The 27,174-nt window shown below is 41.0% G+C and overlaps 3 protein-coding genes and 1 long non-coding RNA gene across 6 annotated transcripts; 2 read left to right on the top strand and 2 right to left on the bottom strand.

Moving 5' to 3' along the window:
* Positions 1-332: 332 nt before the first annotated feature.
* LOC125008241 lies at positions 333-2,108 on the bottom strand. The gene is made up of 3 exons (XR_007112857.1): positions 1,976-2,108; positions 1,665-1,750; positions 333-699 (listed from the first exon to the last, which is right to left on the bottom strand). It is a non-coding gene; the product is annotated as an uncharacterized LOC125008241 (long non-coding RNA).
* On the top strand, positions 2,086-15,991 carry clint1a (clathrin interactor 1a). 2 transcript variants are annotated; one of them, XM_047585387.1, is made up of 12 exons: positions 2,086-2,270; positions 5,593-5,697; positions 7,441-7,537; positions 7,895-8,003; positions 8,933-9,097; positions 9,262-9,448; positions 9,614-9,836; positions 9,931-10,021; positions 10,615-10,680; positions 11,161-11,468; positions 12,765-12,960; positions 13,610-15,991. In XM_047585387.1, exons 1-12 carry the CDS (start codon positions 2,230-2,232, stop codon positions 13,960-13,962), a joined length of 1,941 nt encoding a protein of 646 aa, XP_047441343.1. In that variant the 5' UTR covers positions 2,086-2,229; the 3' UTR covers positions 13,963-15,991. The 2 variants fall into 2 exon arrangements, with proteins under 2 accessions (XP_047441343.1, XP_047441342.1); XM_047585386.1 differs by having other exon boundaries at positions 11,158-11,468.
* Positions 15,992-17,155: 1,164 nt separating this feature from the next.
* Positions 17,156-21,963, bottom strand: lsm11 (LSM11, U7 small nuclear RNA associated). The gene is made up of 4 exons (XM_047584999.1): positions 21,316-21,963; positions 19,415-19,554; positions 19,218-19,301; positions 17,156-17,693 (listed from the first exon to the last, which is right to left on the bottom strand). Exons 1-4 carry the CDS (start codon positions 21,755-21,757, stop codon positions 17,370-17,372), a joined length of 990 nt encoding a protein of 329 aa, XP_047440955.1. The 5' UTR covers positions 21,758-21,963; the 3' UTR covers positions 17,156-17,369.
* A 162-nt stretch (positions 21,964-22,125) lies between these two features.
* Positions 22,126-27,058, top strand: thg1l (tRNA-histidine guanylyltransferase 1-like). 2 transcript variants are annotated; one of them, XM_047585000.1, is made up of 7 exons: positions 22,126-22,481; positions 22,665-22,868; positions 22,954-23,130; positions 23,220-23,389; positions 23,471-23,559; positions 25,128-25,235; positions 26,727-27,058. In XM_047585000.1, the coding sequence occupies exons 2-7, from the start codon at positions 22,675-22,677 to the stop codon at positions 26,886-26,888; spliced, it is 900 nt and encodes a 299-aa protein (XP_047440956.1). In that variant the 5' UTR covers positions 22,126-22,481; positions 22,665-22,674; the 3' UTR covers positions 26,889-27,058. The 2 variants fall into 2 exon arrangements, with proteins under 2 accessions (XP_047440956.1, XP_047440957.1); XM_047585001.1 differs by having other exon boundaries at positions 22,296-22,304.
* Positions 27,059-27,174: the final 116 nt, after the last annotated feature.

Here is a 27,174-nt window from a genome sequence, read left to right as displayed (position 1 = left end):
TTCGGACGTGTAACAGTAATTGAGGTTGCTCCCTTGGGTGCAGTGCATTCTGGGCCGTTAAGTGCTGTTTCTTGTTGTTTTTTTCTCAAATGGGTTGTATTTTGGCTATTGTGTTGTTTCTTCCTGCTCGCATATAGAAGTGTAAGCAGTGGGCCGTATTTACATGTATCATTAGAGAATAGAAACCCTGTCAAATGTAGGCCATCCGAGGGCTCATCCTGCCCCCTGGAATATCAATCAATACGACAAAGAGTCTAAATAGTTTTTGCACACACCTAGTCACAAGAGAATCAAAAAAACAGTTTCAAGGAGAAGGAGACGACGCCAACCAATCATTTAATTCTTCCTTTACAAAAGTTAACCATAGCTCCTCTCGCTCATAAGCCGACCGTGTCTATATTTAATATGACACTCAGTCAGTCAAGGGTGTTTACTTGCTACACTGACCTCTCTGCTCACCACATCAGGCCTGGCTTGAGCACACCCTGTGACCTTTCTGCGCGTTGATGACGTTGTCCGTCCAGAAGAGGGAGTGATTGATCTGGATTGACACAAACAGGCAGTGGCCTGCCTGGCCTGTCACACAGCATCACTGGGTCATTGTAGCATGCCTGAATGCCAGATGAGGAGCGATGGTGAACACACAGGGTGGCGACCCATTGACTGTGATGTAGGCCACAATTTTGAGGAAGCTGGAAACTGCTGGGACAAAAGAAACAGGTTTTGCAATACTGCAATAAGCTGAGAGAAGTGAATGGCAAAGAAAGTCACTTCACAATTTCACAATCAGAACTAAATAACAAATAACATGTTAATAGGGATACTGATATTTGACAGTTGGAAAATACCTGCATATATATTTAACATTCTCTTATTATTTTAAGGAAGCAATAGCATTGCAACATTGCCATCTAACCCAAGTGTGAAAAATATATTTCTTCAATGTGGCCTTTTTCTATTGGCTGATATTTTCAGTGATGTCATTACATAGTGTGAGACAAAAGGATTAGGGTCATGCATCATGATATCTATATACAATCAATGATCATAACGTTTATTTTCTTTATTTTGACTGGACAAGAGTTAACATACTGACATAATGATGGATAACTTTTCCCCACTTGGGTCCATGGAATTCATTTTATAATAGTAGATTGCAAATTTTGTCATGAGGACTTAGTATAATTCACTTTGTTTGTTTGTTTGAGATATAAAAGTTTATTGCTATTAAAGGTTGCAGCCTACAACACAGTCATGTAATCAATATATTTTAAAAATGCCAAACGAGATGGTAACTAAACAGTGTTACTGTTGTTGTTTTTAATGCATATTTAATGTATGTTTAAAGCAATATTAACATGTCCCTAACTGAGTCCAACCCAAGAGGCCATTAGATTAAGTTCTAAGAAAATATTATTCAAAGATTAGGCTGGCTTACAATTTCCCAAATAGGATTTCAGACAGATGTGGATGCACACCATGTAATCTTACGCATTTGTTTGTTTGTTTTTTTGTCCAGCCCTGGCAAATTTCTGGTACATTTATTTCAACACAATGTCCAAGGTACCCTCAAAAATATTGACACTTATCCACACATGGGTATTTTTGTTCTTCCGGGAGAGTATACCCGATACACTGCTAAAGAATTGGAGAAATTGGATTACCTCCTTAATTGCTAAACGTCTCCTCCTTCTTTACTGGAAATCCACAACAGCTCCTTCCAGCAGACAGTGGATTATTGAGGTTATGTCTTTTTAAAAGTAGACAAAATTAGATATTTATATTTTTTTGTAACCGTTTTGTTCATAATAACATGCAGATGTAAATGGTGTGTGGAAACATGTTGACACCAATATGTCCTGATATATGTAAGTCCCTCGTTTTTTCTGTATTAATAAAAAAATATATATCCCAGAAAATAACAGCGTAACATTTCGTGTTTTTGTCCGCATTAAAAAGTTCAAAGTATACTTACACAATCAATGGCGGAGTGAGTCGCGACACGAAATAGAAACTACAACTCCAATGCTCCTTTACGCAGGTTTGATGACGTTACGCGGGCATTTCCCGTAATAACCTTTCCTGTCCGTCTGGTGGTGCGTTTGCGCCTCCTGTCTTGAAAGAGAGGTGAAGAATAGTTTACTTTTCCAGAGTTCAAGGTTTGGTTTCGGTGTTCGCCTGGAGTAAAGGGTTTTGCCGAGGCGTTAAGCCCCTCTTCACAGAGCCAAGATGCTGAACATGTGGAAGGTTAGGGAGCTGGTTGACAAAGCGTGAGTATCTCCTGACTATATTACGACCGTTTCGTGTTGTTTGTAGCTGTAGTTTACCTGGTTGAAAGAAAGAGACACGTACCCAAAACTTTGACGTCACGTCCAACAAGTTAGCTAGCATGTATGCTACTAGCAATGTAGTTAGCTGACTTTGACAAATAACTCTTTGTCTCGAGAAAAATATATTTATTCTTTCACATGTCCCCTCTGACCGGTCACCTCGTTGGCCGGCTGTGGTGTTTGCCGTGTTATGATGCGTGTGAGCGTGTCGTCCGTACGTTTTTGTATCGACATTGCAAGCTAACGAGCTTTAGCTAACGAGCTAATCATGTTGGCAGTTAGTTAGCCTACTCGGCTAGCCTGCTAAGCTAGTTTGACAGCTCCTCCGCTGAATAATAAAGAGGGAATGTTTAGGTATTGTACCTTATGGTACATATTATCCAACCGCTGCTTGCCTGCCACTTTCGTGAAGTATTATCGTGAATTATTGGCCAGAAATTATTTACTGTCTTCTACGACCGTGATGACACTTGTAGCTAAGTTACACTTAGCTTTACGGTGGTTGTACTGTAAGTTATGTCAGTTTTTAAACTTATATGAAGTTTCTCTCCGTGTGAAGTTTTTCTGACGTCCTCGCCTGCTTGTCAAGTGAAACTAGAAAGCACTATAAACTAACAATTCAAATGAAACGCTTTTACGTCACTACACACGATAAAGTTGTCACTACACTGTAATTTATACAAGCCATACTGCAGATCACTATTAATCAGTGACCAGTCATCTGCGTGGTTTTGCAACTCGTTGGTGGATATATCTACCTCCTAACTTTAAATGGAAGAAGCTGCAGTCATGGCGAGTGTTACTGTTTACCTGTCCATCAGGTTTTAACTTAACTTATGATCGGGAGTGATAAATAACTATGAGGCCAAAAAAATAACCATATGCACAGTGGAAGTTGTTGGTGTGTGAGCATCTGGTAAAACTTTTCACACTGTGACTCCAGCAGTAGTCCAAGACTGCACGGCCAGTAATTTAGTACCTGGACTTATCTACCTGCCAGTACTGAACTAGGGCAACACCTTGGGGTATGTGTGTGCCTTTTGTTCTGCTTTGGACTGCTTTGGGTATAATTTCAGCGGCTGAACAAACGTGCTGTCCTGCACTGTAAAGCTGTAGTAAGCTATTGCACAATGTATCTCTCTCTTCAAAGGTCTAGTGGCTAATTTTGTAAAAACCAAGACAAGAGCATGCTCCTAAGTCTTCTCAAGAATATATTCCTGTGGATGCACTTTTGTCTGTGGAGTGTGACCTTTTGTAACAATGATCACGTTAGTGAGATACTGTTGGAGAGAGGAAAACGATATGAGACAGAAAAAAAAATAAAGGTGTGAATTGCTAGGTGAAGGGAAAGGAAGGGAGTGGATGTGGTTGATGAATAAGCTTGTGTCTTCAAAAATGGTAAGACATTTATTGTCGCCAAGCTTTGAGTCTTTACACTTCCGTTTGAGGGTTGGCATAAAACAACATTATGATAACATATGTGAATAAATTGAGGTTTCTGCTGAGACATGAAATGACAACATTACTTTAATCCTGCATTATATTAAAAGTTGAAATGCATGTGGGGTTAATGTGTTAATGCAAGGGAAATGTTTTGACACAGCACAAGCAGCGGAAATCTGTGTGATAGTGTGTCACTGTGAGAGTATCACAACTTCCGCTTTATCTGGCCCGTATCTAGGACAGCTGTCACCTCTGTGAAGAGATAAGTTTGTTTCACTACATCTAATCCTCTTGTGCTAAATAACTTATGGTTATATATAACTGGAGAAGTAGTCAGACTTCTTAAAAAATGAAATAAATCAAAATGAATCGTGAATTAATAGAGGTCCATCTTGGAAGCTGATTTTAATCAGTTGTGAAAACACAACTGGCACTGGCACTTTTAAATTCTTGTCATGGCATAGATTAAATTTTACAAAAGAGGGTATGTTGTCAACCATACCCTGCAGATTTTAGTGATAATACAGTTTGCCTTTAGAGCCACAGAGAAGGTGTGCCTCATTTAAACCTGTAAATCAGTTCCACTCCTTCAGGCCCTATACATGCTATTGCTGATGTGGTACTAGTGAGACATGAGGACGCACATTCCTTTTTCCACTTGGCTGTCTTTTGACTAAAGCTGTGTGACAGGACTTTATCAATTAAATAAATTAAATAAGATGCCTTTTCGGTTATGGATGGTGCTTCTGTGCTCCTGTATGAAATCATTCTATTGGAAGCTATGGACAAAAAAATGAATAATGCGCCTTAGCTGTGGAAAGTGACTTGGCTATATGTTACACACACTCTCAGGACAACACATTGGAACTGGATGCGCTGCTCCCTGTGAAGCAAACATCTCTGAAATTGACTGGAAAACCAGTTTGTCAAGTTGTTGCTGAAAAGCTATCACATATCATGTTGTATTAAATCTCTATTCACAAATCAAGGATAGTCAAATTGACATACATTGACTCTTCAGAGGTGTCTTTGCTGAACAATGTAAAATAAACAAATAAACACGCTAAAGCAGCAGTAATGAACACACAGCCTTTATTTCAAGAATAAAAATTGTGGCACGCCTCCTATACAAGCTTAACATACGATGGACACGTTTTCTCTTCTACAGGGTGTGGGTTACAACAGAGCATGAGCACACACATTGTAAACCAAATGGCAGAAACTGCAGCAAGTCTTTTGTGGTTAGATTAGATAGATACAGACCAATGATTTTCTTGAGTTTGCTGTCTAATCATCATGATTGTTCATGTGTTCCCAGGCCTCGTTGTGTATGTAGGTTACACAAATAGCTGTTGATTATGACATTTTTACATAATACCTCATAAAATATAGAGCCCTGTTAATTTTGGAAACAGGTTGTTAGAGGTACCATTTGTTATGTTTGTTTCCTCTGATTTGAGTTCCTGTTTTATTTCTCATGAGAAAGTCTGCAGGAAAGAAGCCTCCCACAGTCTGCCTCACCAAGTTTTAGTCTGCCATGTTAGAGTTGTTTTATGTGGTTATATTGGATGAAGGTTTGGATTTATTTGTTTAAGTCCCTTGTTTTTTTGGTTAGGACAAATAATTTCAGATAACACACACACGTAATCACTCCCTGTGGTTGCTGCTAAAAGGACAAGTGTGTAGGCATGACTGTCATCGGAGCAGCTTGATCTATTACAGCCTGTGCTTTCAATCTCAGTTATGGCCACTAAGAACTAAACTATCAAATGTATGTAGAATAATTTGTTAAGTTGAGTCTTTTTATTTTATTGTACAGAACCAATGTGGTGATGAACTACTCGGAGGTGGAGTCTAAAGTCAGAGAGGCCACCAATGACGACCCCTGGGGACCATCAGGACAGCTGATGACTGAAATTTCAAGGTAAGGACAACGCACAGTGTACCAACACATGTCCTCCTGAAAGTACCAAGGTTATTTGAAAATAAAAAAGCAAACATCCGAAACATTTTCTGAAAGTCCTATGTTATTTTTGTCACTTAAGTTGTTTTTTTGTTTTTTTTGGGACTCACCTCCAAATCGCCTTGTTTAGAAAGGTGTTGATGTTCTGCCAGCCAGAAGCTACTGTAATGCTTTTGGCAATACTGAGCACAAGCCACATGACTGCTGCAACATGTCTGCAACACTCTTACAAAGACAACAGTAAAAGAAGTACAAAGGACTAGCGTTATCAGTATTAAGTAGTACACGGGAATTTTAAATTGGTGTGTTGTCATTGATAAAACTGATTAACATTGATACTGAAGAAGATGTTCAGTGACTCAACTGTAGAAATAGACCTGGGGCTGCCCCATTAAGATTCCTAGTAAATACTCAAGTAAATGCCACAACAAGTCTTCTACTAAGAATAGGTGTGGTGTGTGTAGACATGGATAACATGCTGGTCTGCGTCTCGTTTGCACTGTTAGTAACCACCCAGCCATGATTGAATGACTTAAAACATCCCCTAGTTTATTCTGTTGTTAAAATATAAACAGTATTCTCTGCTTTGAATGTTGTGGTCGTGGTCTTACTAACATACTATAATTATAACGGATTGGTGGGCATGTTGTACGACATCTGGTGCCATCTTCTGCAATGAAGGAGGATGCAGACCAGAGAGGAAAATAATTAGTTTCACCACTGATAGTGGATTATCTGTGAATCCTAATTGTTTCCAACTAAAGTTCATCAGGGCTGATGTATTTCCAGGACAAATACAGAGCTACCCAGCAAACTGTAAGATATGCATAGTAACCTCTTACGCTAATGCACTATAGTTTAGCTATGGGAACTAGCCTAAAGTAACTGTGTTAGGCAATAGTATGGTTCCAGTGTGTCATATGACTCATTAAATTTCATAATTTTTTGTGGGGCAGGGTTGTTACCTGGTTTGTAAGCTGACCAGTTTTTTATGAACAAAACTATTCAATTCAAAAGTTCATCATTGCTGTATATTCCCATGACATATGTGTCAACATACCAATTACCTGTTGTATTTGACTGATAGTGAGCAAGTTTTGTCGCTTTGGGCATGGCTGAAAATTAACTCTGGTGCCATAATGCTTTGTAAATATTTCTCGAAGTTAATCATAACGTGTCACATAGATACTTCATATTTAGAAGTTCGCAACTGCAAACAATAAACATATCATAATTACAGCATTTACTGATAAGATTTGCCTAGTCCTTGCAACTTTGGTTATGCAGTGCAAAACAGATGCAAATATGTTAACTTGTAGTCCAACAAACTAGTGTAGCGAGCTTTGAAAAGCTAATAGGCAGTTAGCGTAGCTAGGTGTGCATGTGTCGGCTAATGTTTTTGCAGATAAACACATAAAAGCTATTCTTATGAGTAACAGTTGTTACACCTAAAACCTTGTGTGATGCTGATTGGTCCACACCACTGTGGGTCAGTCACAAGTCTGAAGCTTAAAGTGATCTTGTTATCTCACAAGTATCATGAGAATCCAGCTGCCTCGCAAGATAAAAATTCTTCAAGAAAGTCGTTGACCAAAACTGGTCAAAGGACAAACGAGTCCAGTTGTGGTCATGTATTGTAAATGAAAACTTTTGTCAAGTAAAGTGAGTGAAATTCTTCTTTTTTTCCTTGTCCTTTGCAAACAGAGCCACCTTTATGTATGAGCAGTTCCCAGAGGTGATGAACATGCTGTGGGCCCGCATGCTACGGGACAATAAGAAGAACTGGAGGAGAGTTTATAAGGTCTGACACAGAAGTGATGTGTCATCCCACAATGACACACGCTTATTTGTGACACAAGGTTTAAAGGTCTAAGCTACTATTACATTCATTAGACCTAAAACTGTGGGCGTGATCTGACTGAAAGTAATATGGATCTGGTCTTATTATGGTTTTATCTTCCACTTTCATGTCACTGCTTTTAACACAACAAAATGCAATTGTGGAGATGCCTCACATTTACCTGAGTCTGAATTTAAAGAAACTATTCTGATCTCTTCTAGACAGAAGTTGCAGCTTGAACTATTCGAATTGAGTCCACAAGATTCGAGTTAAGAACAAGCTTTTTGTACTTACTACAATTGTGTATCTTTTTCACAGTCGCTGCTACTGCTGGCTCATCTAATCAGGAACGGATCAGAGAGGGTTGTAACCAGCGCCAGAGAACATCTGTATGACCTGAGATCATTAGAAAGCTACCACTTTGTAGGTAAGGCATCACTCCGTTTATTTTTTTATTACTATTATTTCTTCCATCTTTATCTCACCAGCTGGGGAGCATTACACCTTTGTTGTTGTCCTGAAACCAGGAGTGTTTCTCTGTCAGGTCGGGTGATTTGTAAACTATGTTTTAGAACAAATCAACTTTGTTGGTCACTTTGCGAGATGGTTCATTTGCTGTGCGAACACACATTACCCACAGACCGATACAACTACCTTATAATTATATAACCAGGTATAGTTTCGAAGTTTCGAAGACCGTGTACTGCTGCCCACCTGGCAGGTGTGTGGCAGCAGCAGTGCACCTGCTCTCCATATATACATTAATGTCGTTTTCTACACATAGCCTAGAGAACATGTTGTTGATACATGGAACATTAGTACACGAGCCACACAACAGCATTAAGTGCCAGTGCTCACACTCGCTGTTGATGCTCCATTGTTGCACTTTTTTTTTCCACTATGTCCTGCAAAATTATGACCAATCACAAAACTGTGAAGAAAGGAGTCTTGAGGACATTACATAACTTTGTTTTAATTTCCCTGTGAACATAATCTGAACTGAACTGAAATAAAGTTTAAAAGCAACATCACAACAATATTGTATTAATTGCTCCCTGAGTCGGACTAAAATATAGATGTTGAAGCACCCTAAAATTTTATTTTGATAAGGTGAGGGCTCTTTGCACATCGGGATCGTAGTGTTTACTGTTTATTAACAATAGCTCCAGTGTTGGTTGTAATGAATGGGCGGAGGCCTTAAGAACTGCTTAGTCCACAAACTCTTAAACCTCACACTGCCCCAAAGCTGCTTCGCAACATTGTGTATTTATCAGGTACAAGCAGGGACAGTTGGTGTTCTCTGATGTTCATAAATACCTTTTTGTTTTCCCATTGTTTTCAAATCTCTGTTTCTAGACGAGAATGGCAAGGACCAAGGTGTGAATGTGCGTCAGAAGGTGAAGGAGCTTGTGGATTTTGTCCAGGATGACGAAAGGCTCAGGGAAGAACGGAAAAAGGCAAAGAAGAACAGGGACAAATACATTGGCGTATCCTCTGACAGTATGGGATACAGAGGATATTGTAAGTCGTCAGTTAATTCAACAAAGACTTCTGGTTTCTTATTAAATTCATATCACTGTTCAGTCTTTATGTTGTGGTGCTGAATATATGCAGCTGGAAAAATCACATCCTTTTTCTTTTTGCTCCTATCTCCTTTTCCACCTACTTCAATTGCTGCTCTCCAGCGGGGGACAGGTACGACTCCAGTGGGGAAAACCGGGGAAGGTGGGACGACGACTGGGACAAGAAACAAGGGAATTTCCCCTTCAGTGAAAAGCTGGGGGAGATCAGTGATAAAATTGGCAGCACCATTGATGATACCATAAGCAGATTTAGGAAAAAGGACCGAGATGATTCACCAGACCGTTTCAGGTAGGGGACAGCCCCCACCATATAAAATTTACCATTACAGCGGTCCCTGTATAAAACACTGATTTTGATCAGCTAGAAAACATAGAAGTTTTTAAAGGATAGAAATTACCTGTCTATATCTTAACACAACTAGTCGTCATACCTGACATGAGATATTCTCTGCAGTGACAACGAGGAGGATCGGGGTCGATCTTCTCGCAATGGCCAGCAGCCAAAATCGTTCAAAGACGAAGAGGAGACTGTTACTACGAAGAGTGTACAAATTGTCCAAGCGACGGAGACAACGGCAACACGGGTGAAGAGAGGAGGGGAGCCATCCAAGAAAGTTGACCTGGGTGCTGCAGCTCACTACACAGGAGACAGCAGTCCAGCTAATACCGCCAAACAGGTAGCAAAAATGAAATAGACTTTATTCATAAAGGTCTTATAATGTGTCTTAATTTTACTTTTTTACTTACTTGTATGAATTCTGATAATTCCAGTCCCAGTCAGCAGCAGCACCTCAGCCCTCCAGCACTGGCCTAGCTGACTTACTAATGGTGGACACAACACCCAGTCAGCCCGCTGGCTCAGGTACAAACACTCACTTCTGCAGTACCCTGACATTTTTATTCTTTTTTAGAACGCACTTGTTATCTGTCTTAACACAAGATCGATGAGAAGATTATAAGTTGTGCCTCTTTGGTTTCGGCAGATAAATTGAACTGGAATCCAATAGTCTGAGAGAAACCAATAGCTGCTGCCTAAAAGAAAAAAAAAATATGCCTACCAGTGGCAGCAGATCTGCCAGACACCAATAGACAAATCCATTAGTTCAGAGTCGCAGCATCACAAACAATAAACTCCACAGTGACTACAAGCACACACTAGACTGTGTCGAATGTGACAGTGCCCAGCTGCTGAGACTAGCCGATTCCGATTTTGGGGACAGCAGGGGGAGGGAGTTGATGTATAGGAACTAAGTGCACCAGATGTTTTTGGAGGAGTCCCTAGTGCATGGAGAGGGCGGTAGTGCCGAACAGATGTTTGGTCTCCTCCACCTAGCCACTGCTCACCCCTCCCCTCCCTCCAACACTTCTGACACTGAAGGAATGCTAACTATGGCAGAATGACACCTGGACTCACTTGTTTAAATTTGACGTGTTTATTTCCGTTCCTTGACGCAGACCTGATCGGCGGATTTGCTGACTTCTCCTCGTCTGCTGCCTCTGCTGGACTCTCTGCTGGATCTGGTGGGTTTTAAGAGGGTTTTTTGTTAGTGTGTGCATGTTTATGCTTTCCTGTTGCAGCCATACTGCTAGAATATTCAGAGGGATGCTGAGAGGGAGCCCTGACCATATGGAGCCTGCTACCTGCTCTGCATAATAAGAACAGACACACATCAACTCCGGTTATGGATGACAAGGAGACAGGGACAGGGAGGAAGAAGTTGGTGGGGGTGGAGGAAGCTGAGGCAGAGACAACAAGTCGGGCCAGTTCAATGAAAATTTAAAGCGCGGCACCGGTGGTCACTGAGAATGTTCTGTATACAGCTGAACTGGCATCATTGTAGACTCAGCTTTTTATTTGTTGTTGCTGTGACAGGTTCAAATTTGCTTGTGTGACTTCTGTTTGCCAGATCTTTCAATTATTTACACAGTTCACAATACAAACATCACAGTTGGGATGGCAGGTATAGACTCTCATGCCGCTACCTTGTTTTACTGCAGCAGCACCGGCCTCTAGCACCAATGGAGAGTTTGGAGAATGGAACGCCTTTCCCGGAGGTCAGATGCCAGCATCTGCTCAGGCCGCCGACATCAGTGGGAATGACCTTTTTGGAGCCATGACAGCGCCTCCCGCTCCAGCCCCCGCCCCCGCCCCCGCCCCGGTCTCCGCTCCAGGCTCTGGTCCCGCCTCAGCAGACCTGTTCGACTTGATGGGGCCAACTCAGTCTCTCACCTCCTCTCAGAGCCTCAACTTTAGCATGAGCAGCACGCAGAGCATGAGCAGCACAGTCCTGCCCCAGTCTAACTCACAGGTACACATCGTCGCACTCGTGCACACACAAACCCTTTATTTAATAATTCACAGACAAACATATCACAGCATGACTGGCGAATCTGGCTTAAGTGGGATACAGGCAGCATTTCACCTGTGTTACATACAGAATACTGTACTATACACTTAACTGAGATATGTTAAGGTGGCGTAAATTTGGGCTAAATTAATCAATGAAAAATGAATCGTAATATAAAAGTTTTTTTATATATATATATATATATTTTTTTTTTTTTTTAAGATCCTGATCACAAACAATTAACACATTCATTTGAGTCCACATTTTTTTTAAAGAAAAAAACAATACCGGGCTTAAGTGTGTTTATTTAAATTAATGGTATAAAAAGTCTAAATTCTTATATTTGAAAAGACTTTGCTTTGAAACAAACGAAAAGTGAGTTGTCGATAGTTTTCAGTCGCAGAGAATGAATGCAGTCTCCAACAATGTGAAATATACCAGTGTGTGCACCAGATGGTTTATTCATTATTTATGCTTAAAAAAAACAACAACATTGTGGTTAAAGTCTCTAAATGCTGTATTTCTGCATTGTCTCTGGCTTAAATATTTTTACAACCAAATACCAACATGGATCGGTAAAAGAAACTAAGTTCTAGATATGGATTGTCTTTCCATTTTCTACTTTTAATTTTTATTTTATTTTTTTGAGATACTGTGAATTCCAACTGAAACGAGCAGCTTCGGTCAATTAAATTGGTTTACGAATTTCTCCAACATTTTTAATTCTTCACACATTTATCCTCTCGCTCACAGTTCACACTGCGACCGCAGTCAGCCAGCTTGTGTAATAGAAACATACCTTATGTGATTGAAAGACGGAGGACAAGCACAATGGTGGAGGGTTAACACGCAGCCTCGCCAGATGTTCCTCTCCCCCTGAGACCGCCCGCTAACCACCCACTCCTCCTGTTACTGACACAGAATGAGAAGAATGAGATTTGAGTTACAAAAACATTAAAGCACCAACAAAAGCTTGCATATGTCGACTGTATTTCTGTGTTAAAAGGTTGTCGGCCTACTTAAAAAAAAAAAAAAAGTAATTCTTTGTTTCGCTGAGAAGACACCCACATCTCCCTCTTACTCTAGTTACTTTAGTAGGTATGTTTTTAATGAGTTTAGAATGAGATGCAGCAGATTCCTCTGACAGTGTCGGAGTTAAGTAGGTCAGGCTAAAGATGAAAGATGAAGGCTAAAGGTGATTCCGGTATGAATTAGGTTTGTGCTTACAAGCATCTTTGTCTTTGCCAACCCCTCCAGAACATGGGCGGTTCTCTGCAGCCTATGCAGCCCCTCCAGCCTTTTCAGCAGGGAGGGGCCCCTCAAGGTGTAGGAGCCAAAGCAGCCCTCCCACCCACCTGGTCAGATCCTTCGGTTAACATCAGCCTCGACTTCCTGTCCCCTGGCATGCAGCCCCCCAAGCCCAGCCAACCCACTCTCAACACCCTCCAACAAGGTGAGGAAACCAGTAGATACGTACTGAATGACAGCAGCACTGTCGCCTGGATTCCTTTAAAGCACTGGTCTTCAACTTTTTTCAGGCGTTCTATATTAAGCTCGGCCCAGTCCTGTTTGTAAATATACATATCACTATTATCAGTTTGCATTCAATATCACGCTATTCAAATATGACATGTTCAAATTTCAAACATGTGCAACAGTAGGGTGGCCGTGCAGCTGCCATGAACATACATACGTTTACCTTCAAACACAGCTAAATATAGTAGGGACAGTGAATCTTGTGTAATATGTGGCCTCGTGATTGGATCAGCAGCAATAGGGGCGGGGATTGACAGGTCTAGTGTGGCGTGCCATTTATCACGTTACTAAAATATGTTGGATTAATACTAATGTTTAAAGAAATTTAAATTTTGGGTTGAAAATTTAAAAAAAATTATCTAATCACCCAAAGATTTTGCGACCCCCTTGCAGTACCCCCTCACACCTCTAGGGGTCGCGGACCCGTTTTGAAGACCTATGCTTTAATTTTTTATTTTTAATTTTAATTTTTTTTTTCCTAGACCTATGCTTTAAAGGATCCTGACAGTCGGACCAGACTTAAAATGTGATGCTTGAATTGACTGAGTTTGTTCTTTCACTTCCAGGCAACCAGGCACCTCCCAACATGCTTTCCCAGGGATTTTCCAATATGAGTCTCGGACCTACAGCAGTCCGACCACAGGTTAATCCCATGATGCACCCTGGTGCTGGCATGGGAATGGGGATGGGCATGGCCCCGGGCATGGCCCCGGCCCAGGGCATGGGCATGGGCATGGCCCCCCACCAGGGCATGATGGGGATGGGCATGAACATGGGGATGCCACAGGGAGGTATGACCATGGGGATGCCTGGTGCTATGGGGATGCAGATGGGAATGGGCATGGGGATGAACCCTGCAATGGTCCAACAACAGCCCAAACACGATGCCTTTGCTGACTTCGGTAACTTTGGAAAGTGATGAAGCCGGAGAGCAAAGATTTATCAGGAGGAGTGGTGGCAGTCTCTCCGTCCACTGGTGAAGGATTGTTATGAGCTGCAAACAAAGAGTACTTGAATAATGTCAACTATCATAATACCAACACCCTGCAATCTTCCTGTTTTTTAAAAAGTAATGTAGTGATGGGGATCTAAATGAATGTGTGTACGTGTTTGTTTTGTGTGAACCAATGATCGGTCTGGTCTGGGCTCAGGGTCAGACAGACACACTGATGACAGTGTGCAGTGTTGGTTAGTTGCGAGTCACGGAGAGGAAGGAGGAGAGTGCCACTGAGAGAATGTGGAGGGATTCGCTTTATAACCTCAATCAAGTGGAATCACCAGAATAGCAAAAACCTATATATAGTAGCTGTATACATTCTTCTTTTTTTTTTTTTTTGAGATGCGTTCTTAATAACTTTTCTGAATGATGAGTTTGAATGACACGATCAGCCATTTTAACTTTCTAACGTACATTGAAGAATGTCAAGTTACCTCTTTGTTTGTTTTTTTTTTTGTTTTCTTTGTTCCTCGCTCTTCCTTTCGCCTGTAAATAGAAATCTGGAGCCCTGAAAATAAGTTATGAAGTTCATGTGAGTGGCAGTGTGAGGAGATGTATTATGCAGACCAAATCTGATACAAATTAAGGCCTTTATCTAAGCACACCTTCTCTTTGTACATAATTGTCCACGCTCCAGATGTGGCTGTGAGCGGCTACAGCTGGAGTATTTAATAATTGTTTGCAGTGAAACCTAATGATTCATTCTGAAGAATCTCTCCTTCAACAGTCCATCATTTGTGGCCTTTCTTATCGGTATATATCTATATATTTTACTTATGAAGAATATTGTAATCTGTTTGCCTCCAAATGAGATAATCAGTAGCTAGAATATGAAGCCTCAAACAGGGCTCGTGGGTTATTCATTACAGCACATAGTGCCTGAACGACCTTTGCCTTTTCTCGTCAGTTAACCCTTTTGAAGGAGTCAGCGTGGCCGAGCAGCGTTGAACGTAGCTGCCAGGAGGAAGCGTCTGTACTGTGTACAAACATAACGCATGTTTGCACTCGTGCCTCAAGCCAAGTGTGCTCTCTGCGCAGGTGTCAGATGCAATTTTATAATTGTTTCATTCTACTTTCTTCGTCCCATTCTCCTTTTCTTCTTTTTTTTTTTTTTTTTTTTCCTAATCTGTTCAGGCTAGTGGTTAATTCAGACCTATCAATTCAGCACCTTGTGTCGATTCAGACTGTTAATGATTGTTCAATGCATTTGTCTTGTTAAATGCTGCCTTCCAGTTTCATCTTCCATCTTCAGCAAAGTTGAACATTAAAACAGAGATCTTGAAAACATTGTCACCGTCATACCTGTCATCAGTCCACGTCTGTTTTTGTAACTCATCGGGTACATCGTGGTTTGTGTTGTGTTGTGACGCGTCGCCAGCCGCGCCGCGAGTTAGACGTACGCGAACGCTTCTCTTCGGAGGTTCAAGTGCCTGCCGACTGTTGCCTCCTGACCCTTGTTATAAGTGATTGATAATCATAATTGAATCTTGGCTGCCTGACATTCTTGGTATGTCGTCGTTGACATAAATAATTCACTGAGCGGAGGAGAAGGCAGTGGATTCTACAGCCACGGGAGGATTGCGCTTTCTGCTCTCCCAGGGGCTCAAGAGGCTGAGCACACTAACACATAGTAGCCTTGCGTCAGTGTCTGAAGCGTTAAAATGACCAAAATCTGTTTGCCTTTTTTTTTTCTAATATATATATAAATATAGATCAGTAGAGGCTGTTTTATGCATTATGTTTTATACTTCAAATCATTTTGGTTCTCTCTAAAACGGGACTGTTAAAATTGTTACTGAAACACTATTATATGCAAATGTAAAAAAAAAAAAAAAAAGAAAAAAAAAAGAAAATCCTTTGGAGCAAATGAATTTTTGCATTATTCCCGTTTTGATTTGATTTACACGTCCGGATTCTTTACAACATTAAACAGCTGATTGAAATTTGTTAATGGTGTGTGTTATTTGGTGTGCTGTGTCATTAGCCCCGTTCGAAAGTGCTTCCAGCAGCAAATAGTGAAGCCGCGGCACATGGCGCTGGCATCCACATTAACTCGGAGCGACTTTAACTCACACTTTCTGAGGCGATGAAGGCCTCCGGTGGAAACGCGCGGATCGGAAACGGAAAGGCTGAACGCAACAGATGTTTTACCCAAATCTCCCATCTAAACGTCCGCGCATCAGCGTCTTTTGAAATGCTTCAAAAAAAGCTTTCGGTGAAACTTTGTGTCCTCTACGCTTAAATAATTCTTTCAATGTACTCTCTCAGTGAGAGGCATGGCCTGATTACTGTGGTAAGATGCACACAAGAGACAGGTTGCGAAGTCTAATTGTGGCTCATCTCTTCACAATCAGCTCTGTGCCCTTCCCATGTTGTATCAAGGTTTGTTGGAATAACACACTTATGTGACAAACACCACTAAAACAGCTTACATTAAACAATTGACCCCATTCTTCCTCTCTGGAGAGGACTGTTAAATGGGCTATACTAATAATATTCTGATACATTATATGAAAAGTAACTGTATATATATACAGAAGATGAACCAAAAGCTCTGCTGCTGATGGAGTATGCCCCACTTATGACATCAAATACGTGGAAAGAGGGTCAGCTAATCTCTGCAGCCAAATTAAGAGAAACTAAAATACGGATCTCTGAGGCGGATCCAGAAACGCTGCACGATTGTTCCACGCCGCTTGTCATCCAAAACTATCCTCTGCCATTTAAAAAGAAAAGACAAGGAAAAAAAAAAACATCTTTACAACTTCCACGAGACGCAGTAAATTGTGCTTTTATGGGTAATGTGCCCATTAAAGAGTAAAGGCAATCTGAGACGTCAAGACAAATGACAGCTTTTGAGTGCCATCTGCAATCTCCAGCTTCACAAACTCAATTATTCATAATGCATTTATGAAGTCCGCTGAGACTGCGCTGTCATTCTTGTTCAAACTAACGGGGAAATGCAACATAAAGGGACAGGCTCTTTGAGATGACAATGGCCCTGGTGAGATGGCTCCGGTGGGTTTATGCTGCCACCTGCTGGGCAGCGGCCACGACACGGACTTCCCCTCAGACGAAGGGTGACGGACAAAAAAGAAACGACACATTACGACAATCACAACTAAGAAGCTTTTATTCCTCCCAAGCAATATCATTTCTCTAGTGGCCAGAGAGAATCCTCCATATCAATATGATACAAGAGCCGTCTGTGTGCGATTCACTCGAATCTAATTAAATCTGACCGATCTCTCTGGCCGTGTTTCACACCCATTAAATACAGATGCTTTTTTTTTTTTTGTCCTTGGCGAGTGTCGCACAGGAAACGACTATCAGAGAGGCTGCGGGTTAACCAGGACCACGTTCTCGCCGCGGATGAACAGCTGGTTTATGTGGCGTGTGTGAACCTTCCCGTACGTCTGACGAGTCTGTGAACCTCGAGCCTGCACTGAGAGTTTGTGTTTGTCCCGTTCGGTTTGAACAGCTTCGGACAGCTCGGCCTTCGCCGTCTCGCCGTCCCCTCTCACACCGGTGGGTTGAGCGGAGCAACTCTTCGGAGCGGTTTTGTGATACGCGGGCGGACGACCGCCGGCTTTCTCCGTGTTCACTGGCCCGTCACCTCCCGAGCTTCTCTGGAGAGTCAGCTTCTCAAACAGCTGCACAAAGATTAGAGTCATGTTAATATTTGGGGGTAAAACTCAAGGCGTACAATTAAGATTTTCATTCAGTCTCTTTTTCAGTCTCTTGTCCAAACACTTCTACTTCCATCAGAACAGACCGCTCCAGGATCCAGGAATTTCCAGCTGGATTGAAACGGGTGTTGCGTAAACATTTCATAATCCATTCAATCGGAAAATATTGGTGCATAATAGTCATGTAAATGTTTGTGCTGATCATTTCCTACTGGCTGGAATAAATACACTCTTCCTGCATAGGTTTGCAGTGAATAACAGGTCATGTGACGAGTGGAATAAAACAAAGCAGGAGCAAAACGACGAGTTGATCAAACTAGCGTGTGAACAGATGAATGAAATCAGAATTGACTGTATAAAAGTAGCCGAGCACCATTTACGTGCAGCGGGCAAAGAGGCCACGCACGCAGACATGCCACCCAGCAACACTGCTTCCTCCTCCTGATGCCTTTCTCAGAGCCGTATTTCCTACTGCTGCTTGCTCACGTTAGCGCGTTCGGACCAGATGCAGCACATGCGTGTGTGTGCTCCTTTAAGAGCGGGCGCCAGGTTTGCGTGTTCCTCTTTTGAGAGCCGGATGCGACGTGAGAGAGTTTTATGTGATGGCGCTTTTAAAGTTTTACAGAAAACCCTCAGGTTTCAGGTCGTTTTCAAATGATGCTTTCTTTTAAGAGGGCGCCTCAGGCCTTAATGAGTTAAAAACATCCGATCTGCAAAAACAAGTCTGACTTTTATTGCGAACCAGCAACGGGGCACGCAGCGCATTTGTTAGATTAGTGGTGACAGTAATCCTTAACTAAGTATGTGTCTAGAAAACAAGTTCATATTGGCTTTTTTTTTTCCACCACCAGATCTGTTTAAAAGAGAAAAAAAAAAAAACGCTCCATCTGCCACCCCTCAACGAGGCAACCTTCTACCGAGGAATACCGCCTTTGCTGTTTTCAGCATCCAATTATTTTGGACAAGCTTCTTTAATAAGACATGTGAACTTCCTTGTCCAAATCAGCCGGATTTAAAACCTTGAGGATATATATATATATATATACACATTTAATTTTAAACTAGTAGGAAATATACACTCGCTTGCCAAAACACACACCAGTGAAAATGAATGACCTCTAATGCGACAGTCCTGAACTAAATATTATAATTTACAGATAAAAAAAGGTGGTGATTCAGCCGTACGATCATTTTGGAGGATGCCGTTTGTGGTGCTGTTAAGGTGGATTGAATTAAAATGCAGAAGCATTTGTGTGGTTCAGCCTGGCCTACTGACTACAATGGGGTTGTCAAAATAATAGAAAAATGTGTCAGCACATCACAACACAACTCTACAAACTGAAAACACAGTTGAATCAACAGCATCCTTAGTTATTTTAACCAAATGCTGAATGTTGTAATAGAATGCATTTGTTTTCGGTAGTGGACCTAATGGACTCACATGGGGAAGCACTTGTGTCGTATGTAAAACAAAAACAAATTGCATACCCGGGTAATAGTGAGGGCTTTCTCATGGTAGACGGCCTCTCCAAGCAGAGGCTCTCTGTATGTCTCATCCACATCCACCATGGCCTGTCAAAGAGAAAAAAAAGTTGAGATGCCACTATAAAGAAATAAAAGTTCATGGGCACAAGTATGTTGTGGAGTAAAAAAAAAAAGAAAAAAGCAACAGCAGGATTTCTCACCATGTTCCAGAACTTGTCGAAGGCCACGACAAAGCCAGAGCAGACACCCCTCAGCCCTTTAAAGGTCCGGATGTGAACTTTGACTCTTATCCTCTCCTCAACGCAGCGGTACAGCTCCCCCAGAGGACTCCCTTTACACACTGAAGACACATGACATGAAGGTTACACAGCGGTCTCTACGAATAATAAATCATACAAGAAAACTCCTGCAACACAAAGACAAGAGTTTTTTTTTTTTTTTTTTTTACCCCCCCCCAAGATAAAGCCTGGAAAAATGTATAAATAAATTAGAGAAACATAAGATATGCAGATGCTTCCATCTGGGTCAAAATTATCTTTTGATTACTACAGAAGTGGTGCGACTCCTATACCGCCGCCTTCACAGCCACCGGAGCGCAAACCAATCGAAAAACATAAGGAATATTTTGGAGAACAGCATCCTGCACCGCCATCAATAAATCACTCAATAAGGAAATATGTTTTTGTTTCATGTTTCATCTCCAGGAGAGCTCCAGAGACTTGGGAGAATCAATGCGGAGGAGTACTGAAGCAAATCTGGAGGCTTGTAGTCGCTCGATACATAACTAGAACACTTTACTTTATTTTGTTCTTTCTTTCAGACTCACCAGCCTGAGTTGTAACGAAGTGCAATCGGCCAAACCAAAGCATCATTAGTTTCTGTTGTAGGGGCACAATTCGAGTTATCTATCAATGGAAAATGACAAACATTAAATGATTTGAGCTGCTTTAACATGTCAATTTGCTACTGTGTGGTTTGGCATTTTAAATGTTGAGTTTCTTTGAGATTTCAGATGGTTGGTTGGACAAAGTGAGTCATTCAAACATACCACTTTTCGCTCTAGGAAATGGCTTTTCATACTATTGGAATTGTTAACAATGACTAACAATGTAAATGGTTCCCTGTAAAACATGTTAATTTACAAAACAGGACCATTTAAATGTATCTCACTGTAGGATTTTCCGACAAATACTACAATTTAATTTGCCAAGTAAAAAGGGTTTCGCTTAGTTCAATAATCCTCCCCCCTTGAAGAAAGCTGGAAATCATAATGATATGGGTTGTAATACTGTCTTGGCAGCTTGCAGCAGTTAATAATAATCGTAAATAAAAAGGCGTAACTAGCGCGTGTCAAATCTACTGTGTCAAGGTAGCATAGAAAATGATATTTTTTCAGAATAAATTAAGAATCCCTTTCTAATAGTCAGTCATCTCCCAATTTTATTTTAGTAAATAACTTTTTTGGGAGAATAAATACATAAAATGGATTTCATTGTGCAAATTTCACATGATTCAGAATATATTGTAAGGTTTTGTTTCAGTAAGCTTTTGTAGAACTTCTGAGACGCCAAGTTGGACAGTGCATGTGCATGAATAAGATAATCACCTTCGCCTGTTGAGCTGGGATCAGGTGCAACACTTGACTTGTGCACATTTTATCACATATATTCATGTTATGTTAGGTTGGGTGGGTCGCTCGCAGACTTGAGTCAAACGTATTAAAATGCCACCTTTCCAAACTGTTTTTGAGAAACTGAAGGAAATGCATCAGTGACAACTTAGAGATACAAATTGCCAATGTTGTATTCATTATATTTTGTAATCACGTTTTTTGTTGTTGTTTTTTCTGAAGCCAGGCTCAAATATAGATATATTTTGAGGGGAAAAAATGGTGTATTTAAAGATATGACAATTTTCATGAGTGGTTAATCGGCATTTCGACTTAGCATCGATTACTCAGATAGTGCGTCGAAGGTCTGACGTTCCATTATTCAATAGATACCGGTAGATCGATATCGATACTTTACGATGGAGTTATAAATGATTGCATGTGTTTTTAGCTGAACCAGTGTAACAGTGTTGTGGGCACTACTGAACCTACAGGGCATCCTGGTCAGGACATTTTTCTGGGGTTTCTGCTGCCTCCTCCTCCTCTGCGGAGCTCCGCTGCTCTCCCCCTCCTCTGACTCGGCCACCGGGTTGTTCACCATGAGCTTCTTCAGCCTCTCGATGCGCTCCGGGTCCGCCACTCCCTTCATCGCCTCCCGCCGCCTTTTCTCCACATTCTCCGGCTTGGCTCTGCCCCGGCCTCCCTTCAGAAAGCTCTCGTACTCTGCCACATTGTTGAAGCTCTTGATGTTTGGAACTGGAAGCTGCACGGTTGGAGAGTACAAGGCCAGCAGCGGGTCAAAGCTATCGGAGCAGACATTTAATTTATCTGCGTCATCGTCCCCGGCTTTGCTTTCGGCCTTCGGTTTATCCTCCGGTGTTGATATTGTCTCCTTACTATCTGACTTAACACACTTCCTTTCCCTCTCCTCCATGTTTTAAAACAACCCGCAAGAAGAGCTGCGGTGAAGCGAGGAATGCTGGGAAATATGTAGTCCTCGGCTGAGGCCCAGCTCAGTGTGCCGATTAAACTGTACTTTTAAATCCCCCCAAATGTCCTGTTGGATTTTTCGTTTGTTCCTGAAATAATTCCACAGCAACACTAAACATTTCCTTCACAGTCTACTAACTCAACGGAAAGAGTTTGTCGCGGAACTGGACTACAAGTCCCATAACCTCTTAGCGTTCTTGAGTCGCAACGGTTGCACTCTAATATTGTTCCACACGGTGGCGCTAAAACACAAATGATGCTTTAAAGCATCTTTGGCAATCTTCTTGCCTCAATCGATTATATTATTTAACAACATCGAAATATGTTTATTTGCGATTGTGAATTTTTTAAGCGGTCTTGAAGCAACGGAGAACGATTAGCTGTTTAAATAAGTAATCATTTCACTCTTGCGCCCCGGAACTGTCTGTTCGTAGATTTTTGAGTTAAACTCGGACATAATTCGTTGACGGACTGTACACAAACCAACGTGTGTAAGATTTTTTTTGGTAAATTTAGCTTTTCATTAATAACACAAGTTGTGTGTCTTACTAAATCTAATACAAGCGTAAGTTTGAATAACAAAAAACCCACGAACTAAATCGACTCCCCAGAAGCTAACTTGTTTTTTTAATGTAGGAAATTAACACCACATACGGATGACATCATGTGTAAGTATTACAGATGGATGCTTAAAAGTAATAACTCCATTAAGTGCAAAGATTTGATTTGTACTTCTTTGTAAATGGGCTTCTGTGCAAAAGTAGCGTAATTGTGGTCCTACTTTCCCAAAGTAATCGCTAGAGAAATGTTTGTTTACACATTATGTCTCTGCTTGTTTCTTTTCTTTTCAGGCACATCTTCATGGTGATCGGAAAGATCTGTAGATTTGGTGGGGGATTTAGGTCTTGTGTGCTCCTACCATCCACCCGTCTTTTTACCAGTTCCGCCACCATGGCCAAGAGCAAGTTTGAATATGTCCGCAACTTTGAAACAGATGACACTTGTCTGCGAAATTGCTACATTGTTGTGAGACTGGATGGTCGCAACTTTCACAAGTGAGCTTTCGTTTCATTTTGTGAGGTCATGTTGCATCATAAGGTCTGTATATTATTTTTAATTTCACCTTGTATTCCAATTCAGGTTTGCAGAGCAGCACTCGTTTACAAAGCCCAATGATAACCGGGCTTTGGGACTGATGGCCAGGAGTGCACGCTCTGTCATGGAAGAACTAGAGGATATTGCCATCGCTTACGGTCAAAGTGATGAGTTCAGCTTTGTTTTCAAGAGGACCTCAACCTGGTTCAAAAGGAGAGCCAGGTGTGGATCTTTCTTCCTCACTTTCGGTCTCACACAAACTTCTCATCGCATTTATCTGACTTTAATTTCCTCTTCTGCTTTCCCGACAGTAAGCTCATGACCCACGTGGCCTCCCAGTTCTCCTCCTCATACGTGTTTTTCTGGAAGGAGTTTTTTGGTGAACAGCCCCTCTCGTATCCCCCAAGCTTTGATGGACGCGTAGTCCTGTATCCCAGCAACCGTAACCTCAGAGACTACCTCAGCTGGCGGCAGGCAGACTGTACGTGACTCGTTCAAAAAAAATCACACATTTAGGATAACAAGTGTCGCTTGACTGTACGTGTGATTTTGCTTCTTTCAGGTCACATAAATAATTTATACAACACGGTGTTCTGGACGTTAGTACAGAAAGGAGGGCTCACCACAACACAGGCAGAGGATCGCCTAAAGGTGAGAGTGAAACATAGCCTAAAGTTAATTTATGTTTGTGTTTGCATTAGCAGATGTAAATAACAGAATTACTGAAGGAAGGAGTAAAGTTAATCTGCGTATTTAGAGGTTATAAAGCACGAGCAGATGAAAGACAATGCTTTCAGTTCACACACAAAGACGTTCACAAGGTAATTAGTAATTAAACCGCATGTCTGATTAATATTTGGTCACAGTCACGGTCATCACAGTACCTTAGCACATAAAAGAAACATTCTTAAAAACCACAAGTAAAATAAAATAAGACTAGATTGAAGTAAAATAAAATTATCTTGTAAAATATAATAAACAGCGCAATCAAAAAAATTTACAGACTTATGCACAAAAGCAGTTGGCAAAACAGTGTCCAAGAGAGAGAGCGTCAAGAATCTGAGAAATAAAACTTTAAATTGTGATAGTTTAGATAGTTTTGTGTGGGTGAGATCATAAAGCAAGCACAAACATGCATCCGCCCACAACCCTGCAGGATGTTACTGCATGTTTGGACTTCCAAATGGTACTCTTTATACTCTCCACTGTCTTGTGACCTCTTTGCTTCACTCTGCTATGTGTGTGTTTACATGTGCATGTGTGTGTATCTCCCTCCACCCTCAGTCCAACAGACGCACACACACATGCATCTCTTTATATATCTATGACACAGACTGAGAGCTCAGACAGACAGACAGACAGGGACTGTGAGGCCTATTTGTTTTTTTTTAGAGTCTCCCACCCCACACGCTGTTATTGGCTGGAGGCTACACACCCACTGCCCAAAGGTGGCAGCTCAGAAATGTCTTCAGCATAAAAATATTGAAGAAAGACAAGAAAATGCAAAGAAAAGGTGATAAAGACCCTACATTACTAGTAGGTCATCAGTGATGGTTACTATAACTTTAATCTACTTGGCAAGTTTTAATTTTTTCAAACTCTCCGTTTCTGTGTAGTCCTTATTAAGATAAGACATTGTTTATTTATCCCACGTATGGGAAATTTCCTTGTTTCAGTAGCACGGAATTAGACAAGAATACATGCAAAAAAACAATATCAAATGATATAATTACTAAGATTATAAAAAGTAGACAGTTTTGTTTGCAAACGAAATTAGAATAGGTTTATTAATGGAAAGACTAACTGAGTGTGTTTAATAGATTCCAGCAGCCTCTGTTGGAATTATTTATTGTTGTGTATTCAAATACTACACACAATATATCATCAGGGCCGTCTCTGTATGTGGCAGCTGCCGAGGATCGATGCAGCTGTTCTCTGGAAGTCACTTCGCTCTCCATTGGGCTGTGAGGGAAACAGCCGATGAGTTGTGGAAATGTTCATCATGACTGTATGTTTAGGAAACATGAGTTATTCGCAGCTCACCGGCCTGTTGCGGTTTCTAGTTAGTTCATCGAGAGAAAAAAAAAAAAGAGAAAAGGGGTTCGTTCTTTCTCGTCAAGTAAATGAATTCTAACAGCAGTAGTAGGAAAGTGGTTTTATTGGTGGAGTTTTGATCACGTTTAAACGCAGATGTCCTGACCGTGTTTCTCCTCTTTCAGGGGACGTTAGCTGCAGATAAAAATGAGATTCTATTCTCAGAGTTTGACATCAACTACAACAATGAATCTGCCCTCCACAAGAAAGGCACCACGCTCATTTGGGAAAAGGTAAGAAGATGATGAAGAGGGGTTAAATCTGCGCTTTCATTCCTCGGAAACTCCCTCAGATGTTCTTCTACTAGCTGGGATTTTCAGTGAAAGGTGTCACATATGCACAGAATAACACACTAATAAATTAATACTTCAGTCTGTGAGTTTTTGAAAAAACAAAAACAAAAAAACTTTCCAAACATGTAGGATTATGGGATGTTTTCCATAAAAAGATTTTTGCCCTTTTCATCGTTAGGGTTGCCATTGGTTGAGGAATTGTCTTTCTACCTCCGCTCAGGTTTCGTCCCATATTATTTAAAATTGCTGTGTCAGTAACATCCCAGTCTGTGATGAAGATGATATTGAAATTTGTCTTTTGACTCAAATTTACATGGTTGTCAACAATATAAAATCTTAGCTGCAAGACACTCATTGAGAATCTGTCAGGTTTGTGTCTTTGACAGTCTCATATGACAAGATAATCCTTTAATTTATTCAATCACTGCCTGAATGCATAAACACACGGTTACTTTGTAGTATGGAATTAGATTTCATCAATATCTAGGTGTATCCAGGTATACAAAAAGAAGAGTCACGTATTTGCCTTTCCTGGTGATCCTGAGCAGCACTCTTTTCAAAACAGCTAAGACAAATGTTTGTGGAAGACAATGTAGCAATATTCCTGAATTGCACGTAATACACTGCATCACAACTAATCAATACTGAAGTTAAATATAAAAGCGCATTGCAGTTATGCAATTATCAGAAGAGTAATCTCCTCTACTTTTACGCCTGCATTCACAGCCATTGTCATGCAAAGAGCAAAAAAACATCTTCCTTTTTTTTGGGAGAACAAGTATTGAAAAATGACTTCTTGAACATGTTCAGGGAAAATAATAATGTGTGTAGATTGCTGTGCCCCTCTTTAGCCAGACAAGTCGATCGCTTTAGCATCACACTTTTCATTTAACTTACTGTTACAAGTAACTTAAACGCAGCTTTGCATTAACTTAACCAAACTTACCTGAGTTTATTGTTAATTGATCTGTATGAATTACAGTCATTGAATACCTACAAAGGTACATAGTCAATATGTGCACTATATTTAAAACAACCACAAAGTTTTTATCAATATATCTTGATTCCATAATTAAATGGATGTCATGTAATGGCTGATTGTCTGGTTTATAATAGCACAGCTTCCTTCAAGATGATATTGTACTGAAAAGGAACTCAGGAACAAAAAACTATTGAACTTTAAGACGTTTTGCAGCAGTAGGAAATGTACGCTTACCGGCCAGTTTATTAGGCAGACCAGTTTGTTAAATACAACGGAAGCAATGAAGCTGAGAGATTGTCTGGCTCTGCACCAGTTTATCTAAAGTGCATTGATTAAAACATTATATCTTAATTAGTTCGTCCTGGAATGGTGCAACTACCCAGATAGGAATTTCCCAAAATGTTATTCCTTTAACTCTATTAGCCAAAGTTTCCATTTATTTTATCCAGCGAGATGAAACGATCACGAAACGCATGAAGCTACCAAACGAAGAGGAGAAGGACGTGTCGGTCACGCGGAGCAGGAGGAGGGTGGAGGCCTACCACTGCGACATTATAGGGGATCAGTTCTGGGAGGAGCATCCCGACATCTTGGAGGACGACAACTGCTAATGTCGGAGAACTGCTCTGAAGTCATCACTGCTTCACATCGACTCGTGTCGAACAGCATGTTACCCGTGAAGCTTGACATGTGAAATGACACTGAAGACTATTGACTTTGTACAATTACGTTATCGCAGCTGGACCGTATTCTTACATTGTATTAAACTCTGATCATAATTGTCACTGAGCTGGAACTTTCCTGCTTTATTTGCGTGATGATATCGGTCAAACGGGAGTAGACCATCTAATAATCTTTGGTAGGAGAGAGTGTTAAGGACGTGCGCTGCAGTGTGGT

This window comes from Mugil cephalus, chromosome 5 (genome assembly GCF_022458985.1).
Source record: "Mugil cephalus isolate CIBA_MC_2020 chromosome 5, CIBA_Mcephalus_1.1, whole genome shotgun sequence".
Lineage (NCBI taxonomy): Eukaryota > Metazoa > Chordata > Actinopteri > Mugiliformes > Mugilidae > Mugil > Mugil cephalus.
The sequence above is the reverse complement of the archived record's forward strand: the minus strand, read 5'-3'. Positions and strand labels throughout refer to the sequence as shown.